We start from the raw sequence: 19,223 nt of genomic DNA on the forward strand, positions 1-19,223 counted from the left end.
GTGTCACCTGCTTGTAAAAGGTCTAATAATTAAGGTGTTTTTAGAAATAAACAATGACTGAAAATTATGACGATATGCAATCAGCTGTCAAGGTTACAATTCACTTTCTTTAACAAAGGACAGTGCCTTAAACGTAATGTTCTCAATCCTTTATGCAGGTCATGTTTAACCTCCTACCAGCCATTCATCCCACCTACCCTCACTTTCATGCGAATTCCCTCTCAGGCTTAAAAATAGCTACAGCTGCATGGGCACTATTGTTAGTAATCGGGCTTCACTATTAACCAGTATCTGAAACCGGAGTTTGATCTCTGGATTCCTATTAATCCTGGTATAAGCCATTAATTCTTAACTACTGGTAAGTCTGAAAAGGTTTTTCCTGCAAAGTATTGGAGCACACACATTCTCAGATGCAAAAAAAAAGATCAGATTAACAGGACACAACTCTGTCCAGAACTCCTGATTCAGCTATTCGGTGAACCTAGTGAAAACAATGGAAAATCTTCACTTCAATTGGCACCTTAAATGTACACAGTCACATGTAACATTCTCATGGAGAACAATAGGGCAAGAAAATCAAAGATTAAAAGGCAACATTATGTATTAGCCTTGCCTCAAATCTACATCCACAGATCACATGACAATGAAGGACCAGGAGAAAGTCACATACTACATTAAGATAACAATCCTGCATTGCCAAACTGACTTTTCTCAACATTAAAGGCTACAAACAAAGTGGAGGCCCAAGAGGACAACATTGACTATTACACCTTTACATGGATGGAGCCTGTCCTACTTTGAGAATGTAAAGGAACTAAATATGTACCTCCATATGTATTTAGACTCTGGCTTTTCATCCTGGCCTCCAACACGCCCTCTGCTTCCAAAAGCAGCCAACAAGTAATTGGAATCAGCTGGGACTTATCTAGCCAACTTGCAGCTGCCCATTGCAATGAAGTGATAAGCCACCCAAACAAACAGCAGCAACCACAGGAGGTTGATAGATACTGTCCCAGTTTGCACAACTCTCTTTTTTAAAAAGACAGATGGAATTTATATTGATTTTTGAAATGTCATATAAAAATACAATTAGCTTCTGACCTTTTGATATTTCTGCCGCCATTGATGTACATGTTGATCTTGCCATGCTGTAGGCTTGGAAGAAGGAAATAGGTGGCATCTGCTGCGAGACTCTAGCTGCACTGCCGACATCGTTGAAGGCAATACTCGCTCGGGAAGGATTTGTACTTTTGCCTGCTGGATTCTGATAAAAAGATTTCGTATAGTATGAAAATCGCCCCGATCTGGCTTCTACGGACTGAATAAATAGCCCCTTTATCTATGCAAACAACATGTCTCAAAGAGAGTGCCTCACCGAAATTTAAGCTATTTCACATGATTTTCTGCATTTTATTTTCATAGGTAAAAAAAAAAAACCATCACTGATGGCCAAATATTCCATTTCTATCATGGCTATGCTTTAGGTAATTCAATGTTGAAAAGTACCCTGACACTTTAAAATGGGAAAGATATTAAAAACACGCTCAAGCTTATACACTTTCCTACTATCACAAAAAACCACATTGGATTTGGCAGGTATTAATATAATTATTGTCTCTTTGTGGGGCTCATTGCCTATACTATTGCTATTGGAAGTAGAAAAAGTTTCTCCTCCAGCACACAAAAAATAAACACAACAGATGAATTGCTTCACAATAACTGAACAGATGGGAGGCAAAGGTAAGTAAAGAAGAAGTTGCTTACCTACCCTCTGAAACTAAGCCTGGGGAAAAACCAATTCATATACAATCATGAACAATGGATCTTCAAGCCATTGGTCAGTTTCAGTTTAATTGCTGTGAAAGAACACTGGCATAATTTTATGGTTGGGGGGTCACCACAACATGAGGACTATATTAAAGGGTCGCAGCATTAGGAAGGTTGAGAACCACTGGTCTAACTGAAGGTAAGCTTCTTGCAGCAGTCATTCTGTGGCTGCATTCACCACCTTGTGTCTGAATTCAAAACATCCCTGCAGGCTCATAAAGTTTGGGGACCCCTGTTCCAAAACAAAGCTCTCTAGGAGTTATGGTGGAGCTTTACAAGGCAAGATAGTTCCAGAACCCCCCCCCCCCTTTCGGCAATGCTGAGCGATATAGGGATTTCTAGATTACTGGCAGCAGGAATTAAGCCCTTTAAATTTAGCAATACTGGAGATTTTACTACAGGCTTAAACCTCACAGCACTGAAAGATTATTTGCATGCATCTGTGCTACCAATATCACTGTGCATAATAGCTATACAGAAGTATTTGTAAGCAGAAATATATTTATATATAGGAGCAATAATGGGGGCTTTCAGGGAAGTGAAGCAATTTGGGAGACAAAAATGAGATATCTTGCTTGTTCCCAACTATTTTGCAAACTTGTAGTCTATTTCCATCAACACACTTTGCAATAGAAATATAGCACTGAAAATCTGTATAACAAAATTGCAAGTCCCTTAAAATGACTGCAATAACTCAGTGGAAATGACAGCCGGCCTGAGTCATATTTAGGTAATGAAGAACCAAGCTGTCTATTTTTCAACAAGTGTCTTACAGAATAAGCAGTTTATACCCTAATGGATAGCATTCAATAAAAACTATTACAAAGAAGGCAGAACAAACAAAAGTATAAAATCAAACAGACTGGGACCAGAATAAAAGTGGCTTAGTAATTGTTTAGAAGTAAATAGAGACAGATTATATTCAACTGTGAAATTATGAAAACACAAACAAAACAGAACCTCAACCTGCTAAACAAGCAGCAGCCATGAGCAGCAGCAGCAGCTGTCTGGCTAAACAAATAAAATGGTGCTGAAAGGCTAGCTGTTCGGACACAAGGTATCAGGATCATTAGAGGTAGTACAAATGTTGTGACAAGGGTTTTTTTTAAACAAAAGAACAGGGTCTTTCAATGTATCAAGATAGTTTAAGAGATGCAATGGATGTTGGTCTTAATGTGTGCTGCCATCTTGTGTTCACATACTTACAGGTCCAGATATTTTTATTTTATCAAAGATTCTAAGACATTACATGTAACTGATCCCTTCCAAAAAGCTGACTCATATTGACTCTCGCACCAAACCTCCAAATTACTATCTCAGCAAAACTTTGAAAATTCAGAGAGCGCATCTAATGGATATGGAAGTGGAAAATAAAAAAGTGAAAACGAAAAAATGCTCACGAATACAAAGATATATTCGAAAACAAGCTTGAACAAGCGATCTGAAGCCCGAAGTGACCACTTGGATCAAAAGGATTTTTATAGTCTGCTTTTTACTACCCAAAGATATCCTAAGTGACTTACAAACACCTTTCTCTTCCTTTCCCCACAACAGACAACCTGCGACACCCCAAAAGGTGAGGATTATTTCACTATGAATGCTATTTTTTTTCTGGGGTAGTTTTGATTTCTAAATCTAAAGTCCAACTTTAACATGTCAATTTTCAATTGTTCTAATTGGGACATTAAAAAAAATACAGTTCATTGCTCTGAATCTCATAGACAAGAAAGGAAACAGTGTTAATCCCAGTTACTTTTTCTATTCTCTATAAATGGTTTTAGAATGCTACCATCAATATTCTCTCAGCCCATTTTTTGTTGCTTGTGCCCATCCTTCTAATTACCAAAGGAAGGATAACAAAAGAATACTTCCAAGGTATCTTATCCAGGAATCGGTTTAACAAAGACAAAATTGAAGACATAATTTATGTTGTCCATAACATGTTTCACCCATAGAATATACATATTTTCATACCCATCTGACTGAGTTCTTATTTCAAGCACTTTGAACCTCTGTCTTCCTATAGCTTTTACTTTAACTGTTTCAATTCCATACTCCCGTTCTTCACGGTAGGCATAAATTTCAGCAGTCGTTCCAAAATGTGCTTCCCTTTCAAGTATATTGCTAAGAGAGAAAAAACACATAGTTGGACTACTTTTTCAAGCATTTCTTCTTATCAACAGTTTTCCATCACTTCTCCCTTGAATAAAATTCTACCCTACTTTACAATCTAAAAAAGTCTGCCATAATAGCATTCTATACTATTACAAAATATTAACATTTATTATTTATTTTATTTTATTATTTTATTAATTATATATTTCTATACCGCCACTCTCAGCATTTGCCGGCTAGCGGCAGTTTGCAAGCATATCATAAAAACTGTCTCGACAATAAAACACCCTTAGTTAAAAGTTCCCCTAAAACAATTTGTAACAATAATAATAAAATAATAATAATATTATTAATAAATATATTTTATTATATACAATAATATAATAAATATATATACAATAATAAATATATTATTGTAACAATAATAATAAAATTTTAAAATGGTGGTACAAATTTATAGAATTTCCCCTCCAACATTTCTAGTAGTTGGTGACAAATGATACATGTGGCCAAAGATGGTAGACAGGGAAGATTTATAACGGCTCAACGCAATCCCAAAGTCCAAAATTAATTTTATGATATGGTAATATAGAAACACAATGTGTCTGTGACAGACAGCACTATACAAATCAGATTCCAAGTGTTCAACTAACAGAACCCAGTAAGTGACAGGTTAAAAATTCTTAAGAGAGCTTGAGCGACAGGCAGTTCCAAGCACTCTGATAGACCAGCAACAGCTGAAAGGGAATTGATATACCGTATTTGCCGGCGTATAAGACGACTGGGTGTATAAGACGACCCCTCAACATTTCCACTCAAAATACAGTATTATGGGCCACTATGGGCAACTATGTCTATGTCTATCCCAACTGAAGTGCACCCGGCGTATAAGTGCATCCGGCCACTTGGAGGTATGATTTTCAGGGGGGAAAAGCAGTCTTATACGCCAGCAAATACTGTAGTAATAGTATACTGGAGGGAGTCTGATTATGATTGGCATACTGATAGAGCCTACCTGTGCTTAGCTAAACATCTGCCATGAGGAGAAATTTTAGTTAAAGAATTCTTACTAAAGGCAGAAAGCAGAACTCTACACAGTGTCTCGATAACTGGAACAGGTATTTTGGCAGACGGAATTTTGGCAATGAGGGGATTCTTCCAATTCAGGGCAAAAGAAGAGGGAAGAATTCTTCTAAGGAGAGAAGGAGGAACCCTGTCCATTTAAAAAGGGAAAATCAGGTGTGAAGATTTCCTTAAACATGTGTGAGAGAAAACTTACTTCAGACTCCTTAGGAATCAAAGTGAAACTGGTACTTCTAGGAAGAGAAAGTGAAGGTACTAGTATAAGGGACTTGCCTTCTAGAAACCAGGAAGTTTCAGAGGAACTCACAAAGACATTTTGGATACACAGTGACTACAACCTCTCAGTGATAGGAGAATCTTTCAATGCCTTCAGACGACTCACGCTGACCGAAGTGGACAGGATACAAGCAACAGCGAGGCCAACCACATGCCCACTAGACCCTTGCCCATCCTGGCTCTTAAGAACAGCTGACATAAGTATAAAGGGCCCCCTCTGGGAGATAATAAATCTATCTCTCACAACGGGAGAATTCCCGGAGCGACTGAAAGAGGCTGTGGTATGCCCACTGCTGAAAAAAGCATCCTTAGACCCGCGAGAGCCCAACAACTATCGACCCATCTTGCATTTAGCATTTCTGGGGAAGATGATAGAAAGGGCTGTTGCAAACCAACTAACAGAGTACCTGGAAGAAGCTTCGGTCCTAGACCCATCCCAGTCAGGCTTCCGGCCTGGCCATGGGGTAGAGACAGAACTAGTCGCCCTGACGGACGACCTCTGTCGCCAGTTGGACCAAGGCGGGTCGGCACTGCTGATATTACTAGACCTCTCAGCAGCATTCGACACAGTCGATCATGAGCTTCTAGCTCGCCGCCTCATCGATGTCGGAATACAAGAGACAGCCCTCCAATGGCTGATCTCCTTCCTCCAGGATCGTGGACAGAGGGTTGCAATAGGAGAGAAAACATCAGACCGCCGACAACTTACTTGTGGAGTCCCACAGGGAGCGGTCCTCTCTTCTATCCTATTCAACATCTTTATGCGCCCTCTCGCACAACTGGTACGGAGGTTTGGGCTGGGTTGTCATCAACCCAGCCTAAGTGAGATGTGTAACACCTACAGCCTTCTGATACTGCTTCCCCCAATTGCCTATGCTTATAAACCTGTCAAATATTTTACCTGTATGCAAGAACAGCAAAAGTTCTGTCTTTCTGTATTAAATTCCGCACCATGCTGACCTCTTGGGGGTGAAACAGCTGCAGAGGCAATGTCTGTCCAGGAATCAACATCACCATCACATGAGGCAAGACTGGAATCATCTGGCAACTGTCATCATCATGAACAGTCCTCCCATGAAACTCTTCCATATCAGACCCTAAATACTTTCAAAATTTAAGAACAAAATAGAAGAGAGTTCTGAGATTTGCAAATATAAAAATTAAGACACCAGCTAGAGGGTGAAGGGGGAAAATGACTAATACTGTTCTATAAACATTTGTAGAAATTCTGGTGGAATTTGCAAGACAGATTGTGCTATTGGTTGACAAGCCCTGACCTAAATGGTCCAATCTCGCTCGATTTCATCATATCTCGGAAGCTAAGCAGGGTTGACCTTGGTTAGTATTTGGAATGGAAACCTCCAAGAAACAGTAGGGTCATGACACAGAGGTAAGCAATGGCAAGCCACCTCTGAATATCTCTGGCCTGACAACTGCAGGATCTCCTGGCTATACTGCCCACATACCAGTGATAAATAAAGGATGTCAAGGTATAGTTCTGCCAAGTCCAACTAGTACAGAACATCTTCCTACTTGGTCCATTTTCCTGCACAGAGATTATTTTCCCTACCACATTATGTATGGTAATTCAATCAAAAGGAGCACTTGCAGAGGGGATCAAAGCTACGAGGAGACAGAAAATTGTCATACTACAAATAAAGGATGGTTGAATTATGGAGAATACTAATATTAAAGCCCATTTTAAAGATGGGCTTTGAAAGGGGCGGCAGACAGGAGGGCGTGAGACAGTGGCCGCAGCTCCCTTTGGCCCGCAAAGCTCCCCCCCCCGGCTCCCTCCCAGCAGGAGAGTACCTGTGGGCCACAAAGCCCTGTCGCTGCCTCTCTCCTTGTGGGTGACAATGGAGGCCGCAGCCACAAGGCTTCTAGCGGGCAAGGGAGGGTGGGAGCTGGAGGGGGAGGGCCAATCAGGGTGGACCTGGTCGAACAGGGCCCCAGACAGTCCCCTCCCAGGAGGCTGTTTCCCAAATATAAGGGAATGAAATAGTGTTAAGGATGATATTTATTTATATAAGATAAGGTGATATTTTAAAAGTGATGTGAGATTTGAACTATTCCCAATACAATTATTTTCATCTCAAGTCATCTAAATAATTATACTGCATGGATAATGATAACGTTAAGGAAAGCAGAATACTGCAGTGCACATACCATGTGTGATGTTGGCAGACTAGTGTCAAAATTAATGTTTGGCTTTTCAGCATCCTTGCTGTCTTGATCTTCAACTTCCATTTCAACATCCTCCTCCTCATCACTCTCTGCTAGAAAGGCAAAATACAATACATATATTTTAATTAAAAACAACAAACCATAACCCATAAGCATTTAGCACCCAGAAATAGTCAATGTTAGATGTATTTTTTTTGGGGGGGGGGGAAACAGTGAATTTCCTACATGCCTAGTTACAGCGATGGTTTAAGTTTTCATTTTTTCTTCTGAGAAAATATGAGCAGCTTATACCAAGGGTATACCCAGACTAGTATTGTTGATATTGGTTGTCGGGAAATTCATCTACTCAGACAGAAATCCTTCTCAGCTCTGCTAAATAAAATCTTTAACAAGAGATCCCTTGGAGTGAGATAACTTTATACAGTGAGATAACTTTATGCCAGCGAATGCTGGCAGGGGCTTCTGGGAATTGTAGTCCATGGACATCTGGAGGGCCACAGTTTGACTATCCCATTGGCCCCTCATAGTAGAAATCATCCATGGGATTTTTTTCTTTGAATGTTGAGCATTTTCCTTTCCAAGAATGACTACAGGGAATGCTATATATCCCTAAATAAAGCTCAACATGCAAACTTTTTTTTGGGGGGGGGGGAGTGTAAATTTTTTAAAGCACGATAAAGTCTAAATTCATCAACATTGTCCAAGTTTCTCTACACAAGGAAAACGACAACAGAACAAATAAATATATTTGCCACTACTTTTTTTACAACTGTCAAGAACATGGATTTATATGTGCAAGTTAACAGTGGTTGCCTCCACAAGGCTTATTCAAAAAGTTTGGCAAAAACTATCTGAAAATACATAACATTGTATGCACAAATAATTGAGCCTTTCTGGAAAGGCATATTTTTCCACACTGAAACTCTGAAATTCTCTCTCTTTTTTGGCTTTAAACCATATTTCTTCAGTTTTCAGGGGTTTATCCTCATCCTCAACATATTTCTTATGCAGATGAGCTTTTTAGTTTCTTAGCTTGTACAATTCCAATAGTACCGAGCAGGCTTCTGTGCTTCAGCATACTTTGGCAGCCATTCAAGCCCAAGGTGGCCAGCGCAGTGGGGTGGGAGGGGCAGTGCTGGTGGCGGCGCGTGGCAGGCAGGCACAGAGTTCTGTGCCTGCATGCGACGACTGGTACGCCGCCACTGCCCCTCCCCCCTGCGCTGCGGCACTGGCTGCCTCAGGCTCGAATGGCCGCCGAAGCACACAAGCCTAGTATCGAGTCAGATGAATAAGGTAGATGTAGCAAGACATAGTCTGTTTCAGAGCAATGGCAATTTGAATTGTTAATCCCATTACATTATTAGATTTACTGGACACCCCTCCCTAGAGACAAGCTCAGGTGGCTAACAACAACAAAACATATACAAAATAGGATTAAAACTTTTACGAAACATCAATATAAAGTTTAACTTTGTGTGTGGTTCCATTGCTGTGGAACAAAAACTCACTACGAGGAAGAATTTGACATTTTCTTATTCTAATCCTCCTGTAACTGGAGTCTGTTAAAAAAAACTAGACTGCCTATTGGCCTCCTCATACATGTACCCTTGTATTTGGTCAGGAGATCCAGCATTCTTTAGTTGAGGACTGCATAGCTCCAGCTTTCTGTCTCTGAATTACAGTGGATCTTCCATTTTTTCAGAGTAATTGTTTTGTTAAAGACATTGTCTGAATATTTTGCAGCCAGTTCCATTACAGATGTCTTGTTGCACTCCTTTTTAATTAGTGTGAGTATCTGAGATCCGATGAGACTTTATTTATTTGCAGCTGGTCATGTAAAATTGAAATAAGCAAACCAGGACTAATGTTCAGTCTAGGCCAGGGGTAGTCAAACTGCGGCCCTCCAGATGTCCGTGGACTACAATTCCCAGGAGCCCCTGCCAGCATTCGCTGGCAGGGGCTCCTGGGAATTGTAGTCCACGGACATCTGGAGGGCCGCAGTTTGACTACCCCTGGTCTAGGCACTATTTATAGCAGTGGAAGCTGAGTAGCTCTGTATAACAGGCTCTACTTTGGCATCATTCAACTGTGCCATCACTTTGCCATCATTCAACTGTGCAGCACAATAAACAATTCAGCTGTTTTTTGTATTTGTTACATACAATGTTTTTTATAAATAGGCAATAATTGTTCATTTTTTAATTTTAGCTTCTTTGGCATTAGACCCAGAGTTGATCTCTTTCAACTCTATGATTCTATGAAACAATGTTTGTCACCTTAAAGTCCCCAAACAGAGTCTCCTAAGACCTGAAGCCATGCCAGATTTATGGGCAGATAACTACCCTGACCCCCCCCCCCCGTGCCCAAACCCTGAGTGGATGTTAAGCACTGAGTGGCACTTAAGGCAGCTCTTCCTCCAAGCCCTTGCCAGAAATATTAAGTGGGACAGGTTACATGTCACTTCTCTTTGTTCAAGGCAGTTTATAACTAAAATGTTTAACTAAGTGTTTAACAATTAAACACAAGCTAGTGCACACAACAAACAATAAGCAGCCTAAAATGTTACTAATAAAATTTTCAGGTCAGAAGAAGATAATTAAACAGCTAAAAAAGTCATTGAAGCCCAGGTAAAAGCAAATGTTTTGGCCTCCAGATACAGGAAAGGCAGGGAGGAATCAAGAGGACATTCCACAGTTAAAGTATCACCAAATGAAAAGACACCCTCTCTAGTCACAGCTCTTATTACTTCTACAGGCTGGTGCACAGACAAGCAGATTTGAGAGGCAGATCTAAATGGCAAGCTGCATAGCCTGAGAGAAGTCGGTCCTTCTCATATTCTAGCCCGTTCTATTGGTCCTTAAAGATAAGAACCAACACTCTGCAGTGTGACTAGAAACTCATGGGCGAGTAGTACAGATCTTTCAGAACAGGGAAAATAAGATCTCCTTAAAATATTTTAAAAAGAAAAATCTGCATATACTTGCCCTGACCTCGCTAATAAGATATGAAGATTTTCAAACTGAAATATTTTATCTTGGGTTAAAGAAAAATTGCCCAACCATTTATGTTTTTTATATATACACGCCCCCCTGCCCCCCCTCCCCACACTTCTAGAACATGGGCTTGTTTTCACTTACCAAGATTGGGCCTATGAACTGGTTTTAAATTATAGACTTCATCCACGCAATCACAGCTGTAAATCCACTCACACTGTAGTACACTGCAACTACGCTATGAAATATGCATGGAGCGTCTCTATTAAGACAGCACAGTTCTGTCACTACTTGCTATGAGTTATACTATTCTGTCTACCAGGGCTCCCCACCACAGACCTCAAGACTCAAGAGATTTATGTATAACTAACTACTTCTTGTCTTGGAAAACCTCTGTCTATGAAGAGTATTGGCACACAGTAGGGCACACTATACATAATTTTAATAACCAATGTCAAATTGGCATTTCCTTACTATTCTGGGGCAGATATAACAACGTTCTTAGATCACTACTCTTTTCTAAAAATGTTCTAATATATTTCTGATGCAATTTTTTTTTAGGAGCCACAATACAGCTCATTCATTGCTCTTTTATATTTTTCCTTCAATATTTTATCAAGCTGTGTCAGCTTTCACTACATTTTCATACACAATGGCCATTTAGAAGAAGAAATCTTGTCCGGTTTTGCCTACAACTGTTTTAAAGCTTTCTTCTCTCTTCCCCTCCCTGTTAACTATTACGGAACGTTGAATTTTTAAAATAGATTGTTTACTTTCAGCACTAGGCCATGCTTCATAGCTAAATCCTACTCATGGCTGCTCCATTTTCACTTATTTCTGCAAAAAAATAGCCAAACTGTGCGGAATGTTGCCTGGAAAATCCTAAAAGCTTGTGAAGAGTGATGACTCATATTACTGCAGTGGCACAACGGGGGGAAAAAAGCAAGAGGCCATTGTTCTACTCTCATTAATTCACAATACAAACTCAGATTGATGAAGGCACAACAAACCTTGGCCTGCATCATTTGAGAAGAGAAGTCACATACGCTTGTGGTATCTTAATTCAAGACAATACAAAAAGAATGCATTTTATTTCCATTTGTCATTGTCATATTTATCTTTTCAGGACAAGAAATTTATTTGTCAGCACTCCAGCTGCACTATTTGCATTCTTCACTGGATCCATATGATTGTATTGACTTAAAGCTAGGGCTGCTTATGAAGCCTCTTATATAAATATCCTAGTTCTGTTGATCGTAGACTACTGGTTGTCCCAGGCCCCCAGGATGTTCGCCTGGCCTCGATCTGAGCCAGGGCCTTTTTGGTCCTGGCCCCAACCTGGTGGAATGAGCTCCCAGAAGAGCTGAGGGCCCTGCTGGAGTTGTGAGCTTTCCGCAGGGCCTGCAAGGCGGAGCTCTTCCACCAGGCATATGGTTGAGACCAGGGTAGAGTCCCTGCAGTCCAACTAAGGATCCCCCCTTTCTCCCACTCTCATCGAAAGACAACTTGCCCACCAGGCTGAACAAGGGGGGGGGATGGGGTTAGAGGTTGTGACCACTGCTTCCTTGTTGTTGTTAAGTTTGGGAAGATTTTATTGGGGTTTTATAGTGCTTTTAATGTTTTATAATGTAAACTGTTACAAGCCCATTTGGGGAATGGCAGTCTATAAATTGAAAAATAAATAAAAAACAAATAAATAAAAATAAATCTTATCCAGCAGCTTTCATTTTATTTATTTATTAGCATTTATATATTGCCCTCCCTCATGGCTCAGTGTGGTTTACAGAGCATGTTAGATGGGTAACGAAGTACAGGTAATCTTGGTAATTGTCAACAGTTTTAACAAATTCTAACAATAGTCACAGTATAAAAACACGTTTGATAAAAAGTATCATCAGATTTAGTGTGAACAATAAGTTTCAGGTGGTATTCCTTCTGCAGTCTCATAGATTGTATGTGTCTGGATAGGATGGGGGTGGGAACCTGGTAGATGTTATCATTGGCCTCGACCAAATGCCTGGCGGGAGAGCTCTATCTTGCAGGCCCTGTGAAACTGTGATAGCTTGGATAGGGCCTGCATCTCCCCTGGGAGCTTGTTTCACTTAGTTGGTGTTGGCTCAGTGTAGTGGTCTTTGGGGGGTTTAGGCAGCCCCAAAGGCTGGGGTTCTAACCTCTAACTAGGCTGGAGTCCTAACGTTAGTATTACTAACACTTTTTTATAAAAGAAAAACAAACTATCACTAGTAAAAAACGAAGTTCATATCAGAGTGATTGCAAGCAAAACATAACTCAATACAAGACTGAAAAATAACATCAGGGAAGAAAGCATAAAATAAGTAATGTAAATAAATTAAACCATTCAGCGTCCTGCATCCCATAGTCCCACTAAAATGAAAGTATTATGAAATCATACTTTGGCTAAAGATACTAGAGAATATCAGTGCTGAACATTTCTTCTAAATCACTATTCCAATATTAGGGAGCCTCATTTTACATAAATCCTGTCTAACCTGCCAGCAATATTACTGCAAAGCAACTGCTAAACACCTTACAGTAGATATCTTATTCCTTTCAGTTTTCTTCTTTAATCCCCCAACACATAGACAAGTCAGCCTACCACTCTCTATTAAAGAGTTAGCACAAAATCCCTTCATTCTGCCTCATTTCACCTCCAGCTTTATTTTAATTTTGGCTGTAGTATGGTCTATATTTTTAAATTTTATTACAGCAGATAATCTGTGAAGGCAGTACATATATAAACATAGCTATTTCCTGTTTTAAGGAGGAGGCCATACCAACTGTTGCTTCAAAACACTATTCTCTTAATTGCTATGGAATAAACAATAAGGATCTGTTTTTTTGAAGTTTTATGCCAGAAAAGCAAGATGATTTAGTAAAACCTACAGCTGAAACAATAGCACTGTTACCCTGCTGCCAACTCTGACATAACTTGGGTGAAGCTTTCTGAAGAAAGTTGGCAGAACCAAGCAAAATTCGAGAACAAGGAGACAGGCCTGCCCAAGAGTAGAAGGAAGACTCACACAAGTTGCATCATAACATAAATGCTACTGTGTGTTTCCTTCAGTAAACATCTGCTAATAACCGGGGGAGGGGGGAGGAGAAAGAGATAACAAAGATCATTTATTCAGACATTCATAATATATTAATACCACATCTTTTCAACCAGGCAGGTTATGCTTTATTTTACAATTAGAGGGTGACATAATTCTATACCTGGCCCTTTTCCTAAGTATGAATGCTGTCCAAGGTGAAACCCATGAGCACCATGATGCTCACCAGTACTTCCCCTGGTACTCACTAAACTTTTAAAGTGGACAGAGCCACTGTAATGTGGAGCTTTTTATTGGCTGCTCTTATTTAAACAAAAGGACTTTCTGCAGCTGCAATAGCAGCCACAGCCTTTGGAGCAGTGGTTCTCAACCTGAGGGTCGGGACCCCTTTGGGGGTCAAACGACCCTTTCACAGAGTTCACAGCAGGGAGAGCAGCTTGGCTGGAGGGGAGCCACTTCCACTGTTGCCGCTCCTCCTTCAGGTGCCCGCGCTCGGCTGCCAGCCACTCCAGCAGTGCCTCCAGCACAGCGCAGTCTCCCGCCAGGCACACCAGGTGGGAGCACAACTCGGTGGGAGCACAACTCGGCGGGACAAGAGGTAGAACTGAACTGAGAAATCCGGGAAAAAAACCCAATTTATATACAATCATGAACAATGGATCTTCATGCCATTGGTCAGTTTCAGTTTAATTTCTGTGAAAGGACAGTTGCATAATTTTATGGTTGGGGGTCACCACAACATGAGGAACTGTATTAAAGGGTCACGGCATTAGGAAGGTTGAGAACCACTATTCTGGAGAGTCAGGAGGACTAGTACGCACCAATGCTTGCGATTCCATTTCTTCTTCAGGCCTTTTTGTATATTTCCCCTTTCTGTACCCATAACAACACATGTAATTTCTGTAAAGTGTCAATTGGGCAAATTCATAAATCCTTTTCCTTCCATGTCCTCTTCTCAAATCTGCTTGTGACGCAGCACACTGGTTTGCCACTGGTGTTCCTGAAGTATGTCGTGGCATGTTGGGATTTTCATTTTTTTAGTATTTTTTTTAAACCTTCCTTACATAGGCAGGTCAACATACTCTCAACTGGCCAATGATGTGCCTGTAGGGGGTGGGAAGAGGAGGGGACCTGGCCATTCAAACCTTTACCAGCAAAGGCTCCTACCACTTAGTTGACCTGTGTTATTGGTAGCCACTGGACTCGAGCAAGGAGAGTCCTTCCTTGGAATTGGCTGGGTTGGGGGTGTCTTTTGGGTTTTGTTTTAACTTAGGGAGGGACAAAAGGGCCTTCCGCAAGCTCCAGATCTTGCATGATGAGGAGAGAGGCCTTCTGCAACTCCAAAAAGGCCCATCGTTACAATGAAAGCTTCATTACAGTTTTTATTGAAGTTGTAAATTTCATATACATTTGGCAGCTGTAGCCAAAATAGGACAAGGCACTAAAATGAATAACTATCCTAGAATACCTATTCAAGTTTTAATCCTCTGATCCAGATGTTACCTGGTCAGATGTTACAGGATCCAAACAGAACTCCCATTCAAAATCCAAGGAGCAGGTGCTTCAGCTACTCCAGGCCGAATCTACGGTTAAAGCAATCGCAAGGAGGAAGGGAGACCCAAAAGGAGGAAGGTCTAAATTAGAACAAATGATCTTGCCTTTTGCCAGACTGCCCAAAGCTGGTCTGATCTTTGGCCAAGCAGGTGCATTGGTAAGACACATGGCCAATTATGCCTGCAGCCAGCATGTACTCGCAATCAAGCAACTTTCCCACACCCAAGGTTGCGTGCGATAATGAGATGGAAGTGAAGTGCAAGCCTCCCTCCGGGTCCCTGGCCTTGAAGTTTCCAGGTTCATGATTTCATTCATACTAGTGTTTGACTCCATCACATCCCTTTCCTTCCTTGAAAATACAAGTCATCATGCCATTAATCTCCCAGACAGGAGCCTTCAGAAACTTGACTAGGCCCAAATAGCTAACCAAAATTTGAAGAATCAAGTTAAAATCAGAGTACTTATCTCTCTGGACTCCAGTTGCTACCACATGCAATGAGCCCAGGCAAGCAAGGATTTGTATGGCCAGGGCCTCTCTCCTTCCCACTCCCTCCCAGACCCATCATTGGCCATTTGGGGGGAAATGGTGGGCAGTTGACATGACCACATTTGGTCATATCACAGATACATGTAAAAAAAATTAATTAACTCTCACCCTTTCAGGTTTCACAAAACCGTGGTTGAGAAAGCCTGTTCTACACACTGCCTCTTCTTCTTGTACATGATATCAGGCGGAAAGTTTACAATTTTGTATTTCGGTATTTCCTTAGGAATTTGCATTTTAAATAACTGAAAATTGAGATTTTATATTTCAAATTATGTAAAACTTTAAATGGTGTTCTTCTATCGGTTGTAACTGTCCTGAGCCTTAGGGAATGGGTGGGTTAAAAATACAAACAAACAAACAAAAAATCTCGACTCTTTCTACACCTTAATGCTTCCAACTCCTGTCCCTCCCCTTGCTTCAGAGCTCTCCCTTACACGATGTCCCAACCTCCAGTTCCTCAGGCTTCCCCTTCTTCCATTTCTCTCCAGTCTCTCTAATGCAGCACAACTGTTTCCTCCTGGGGAAAAACCAGTATAAAATAAAACAGAGAAGGTTCAAAGTCACTTTGGGTGCCCACGGAGTGGGAATGGCACAGAATAAAGGCAGCAAATACATACGGCGTGCCATCAACACAGCACAGAGGCAGAAATGCCTTTCCATCGCTGTATTTCCATTCTAGGACAAGCCCTCACTTGTCCAACTACTGATAAAGACCTAGGACCCCTGCCAAGAAAAAGCGGCAATCCTCGCTATTTCCCCTAGACATTGTGCTGTCCACCCATATGAAACTTCCTTCCTTTCAATACGTCTGTCCTCCTCTTGTTGCCAGGATGCCTTGCTCCAGAAACGTCCGCCACATCGCCCAGTCCTGCTCCTTGCCATTAAAGCTCCCTGTCTCAGGCAAAACCTTTCTGACCGGCCATAGTGCCCCCTGCCCCCTTTCCCTTGCCTACCTCGCAGTGGAGCTCTCACTCCATTACCACAACCAAATCAGAGTCCAGCAGCACCTTTGAGACCAACCAAGATTTATTCAAGGCGTGAGCTTTTGAGTGCAAGCACCCTTCCTCAGACCTTGCACTCGAAAGCTCACGCCCTGAATAAATCTTGGTTGGTCTTAAAGGTGCTACTTCAGACCCAGACGGCTACCCATTTCCATCTATCCGTTACCACAAATGACCTACAGTTTTGCTTTCTGGTCATCGAGGCCCGCCACGCCCCCATTCGCATCTCTCTCTGCTTGACCCAGACCCCACGGCGGCAATCATGACCAAGCCCTCCCCCTCCCCCTCCCCCTCCCCCTCCCCCTCCCCCTCCCCCCGGACCTTGCCCTCCTCTTGCTCAGGAGCCCCGTCGCTCGTCCTGCGCCCGGCGAGAGCCATGGGGCGGTGCCCCTCCGCCTTCCAGCCCCGGCCCCCTTCGAGCCGCCCCGTCTCCCTTCCCTTCCCTTCCCGGCCTCCCCCGCCGCGCCCCCAGGCCGCCTCTCCGGCCGCCGAAAGGAGCGGGTAGGCGCGGCCATTACCAGGAATGAGCTGCAAGTGGTTCCCCATGTTGTTCTCCTGTTCTCCGCCTCCTTCGTCTGCGGCCATCGCTGTTTACCCGGAGAGGAGCCTGGGAAAGCGCCGCCGGGGGAGGGGGGAGGAGGAGAGGAGGAGGAGGCGGCGCTTCGAAGAGCTCGGCCGCCTCGCAGCGGCTCCTGGTGGCTGGAGCGACGCCTCTTCTCCGGGCCTTCCCGGGACACGGAGCGCCGGGCAGGAGGGAAGGTGGCTGGGTTGCCCCTTCGGCGCTTTGGGATCGCTGCCTCGCAGGTTGCGACCGGGAAAGCCGGCCTCCCTGTGCCGCTCAGTGGCTTCCTGGCCGCCGGGTGCGCTGAAACTTTCTTGAAGGGTGGAGATTTGGGGTTTCGGCTCCACCCCGTTATTTTCTGTTGCACTTTCGGAGCACACATAGTGTTATGATGCTTACAGACATACATTCTCCAGGAGAAAATGGCTGGTCTGGTGGTTGGGGTTTATGGGATTCCACCCTGCAGAGGTCCCTTTCTTCTCCAAACCTTGCCTCCCCAGGATCCATCCTCAAATATCCAGAAATTTGCCAACCCAAAATTGGGAATCCTACAAGTTCAGTTCTGAAAGATGCCATAAAGCCATGATACTGAGGGACTCGAGAAGTAATCTTACTCTGGTTATGCTTTGGGGCCAATGGTAATTGTTAATGTCAGTGCCCATGACTTGATGCCCTAAGGTGGTTGTGATTGTGGCAGAAACCCGAAAAGGAGTTTGGGGAACTTTAAAGCAGTAGTATAACATTCCTGTCTTGATCGTCCCTTCACCCACAACTGCTGTTCTCAGTCACTGAGGGATGTATTTTGCATAAATTTGTGTAATTCTCCTTTGAAGCCTACTGTTATAGCGGCCCTCACTACATCATCTACATGTGTATGTCGATTAGAAATTGCATGAAAATATTTTTCCCTTGTTTGCCTATCATCTTCATTGAGCAGCACTTAATCCTCATGTTTTAGAAGCCAGAGAATGTTTTTCTTCCTCTCTCCTTTCTCCATACCTTGCATAATTTTATAAACCTCTGTCATCTTTTTAATGACCTTCATGCATCATGTACTGAATTCTCAGCAGCTGTATTTACACGAATAGAAAGGAAAAATTATGAACAGATGTGCTAAAAATTATGATCAGAACACATGAAACATCGCAGTGTTTAGCCAGAGTTGGACAGAACACCTCTTTAGAAGTAAAGATTTAAGTAACAAGGAAGGGTCATATAAACAGGGGGCAGACCTCAAACTTCAAAGATCCTGTCGACATCCTCAGACTGAATAAACTGAGAAGTATCCCACACAATTGGAAAAGTCAGCACTCTGGCGTCATCTGCTAATTTAGAGTCCAAGTTGGTAGAGATACATATGATTGTATCTGTAAAGTACTGAGCAAAAAGTGCTTAGAGGTAAAGGATTTCTCTTACACTTACCATTTCTCATATAGAGAGCACATTTAGTAAAAAGAGACATAGAGCTGAGTGCTTTATGAGTTCTCCAAAATTTAGCACTTTGTTCAAAGATGATGGGAGGGAAAACACATCGTTGCATTTAAAAATCGGCAATATAACTTCTACCAATAAAAAGATATGGTTCCATCACTCTTCCATTTTTTTCTTTCCTACTCATAAAAAAACAGATTTATAAGCTGCTAAGCAGGATGTCCCCCTTCAAGGATCGCTGCCTTGTTGTGGCAAGGGGGCTTGCGTAGCTCAGTGAAGCTATGAGCTATGCCGTGCAGGGCCACCCAAGACGGACAGGTCATAGCTGAGAGCTCTGACAAAAGGTGATCCACTGGAGAAGGCAATGGCAAACCACTCCAGTATCTTTGCCATGAAAACTCTATGGACAGTTCCAATAGGCATAACGATATGACGCTGGAAGATGAGCCCCTCAGGTCGGAAGGTGTCCAATATGCTACTGGGGATGAGCAGACGGCTAGTACGAGTAGCGCCAGAATGAATGAAGCGGCTGGGCCAAAGCCGAAAGGACGCTCAGTTGTGGAAGTAACTGGTGGC

At 42.3% G+C, this 19,223-nt stretch overlaps 1 protein-coding gene across 3 annotated transcripts in view; it reads right to left on the reverse strand.

Moving 5' to 3' along the window:
* The window catches only part of CRBN (cereblon), a 30,391-nt gene extending 13,033 nt beyond the window's left edge, over positions 1 to 17,358 (reverse strand). Inside the window, exons 1-5 of one of the 3 annotated variants that reach the window (XM_077325232.1) lie at positions 17,173 to 17,358; positions 7,471 to 7,580; positions 6,203 to 6,405; positions 3,802 to 3,951; positions 1,102 to 1,264 (exon numbers count right to left, since the gene is read on the reverse strand). In XM_077325232.1, coding sequence (XP_077181347.1) covers positions 1,102 to 1,264; positions 3,802 to 3,951; positions 6,203 to 6,405; positions 7,471 to 7,580; positions 17,173 to 17,239 — 693 coding nt within the window. In that variant the 5' untranslated portion in view covers positions 17,240 to 17,358. The remainder of the gene's footprint in view (positions 1 to 1,101; positions 1,265 to 3,801; positions 3,952 to 6,202; positions 6,406 to 7,470; positions 7,581 to 17,172) is intronic. The other 2 variants (XM_077325230.1, XM_077325231.1) reach the window with 2 other exon arrangements.
* Positions 17,359 to 19,223: the final 1,865 nt, after the last annotated feature.

Source organism: Paroedura picta, chromosome 3 (assembly GCF_049243985.1).
Source record: "Paroedura picta isolate Pp20150507F chromosome 3, Ppicta_v3.0, whole genome shotgun sequence".
Classification (NCBI taxonomy): domain Eukaryota; kingdom Metazoa; phylum Chordata; class Lepidosauria; order Squamata; family Gekkonidae; genus Paroedura; species Paroedura picta.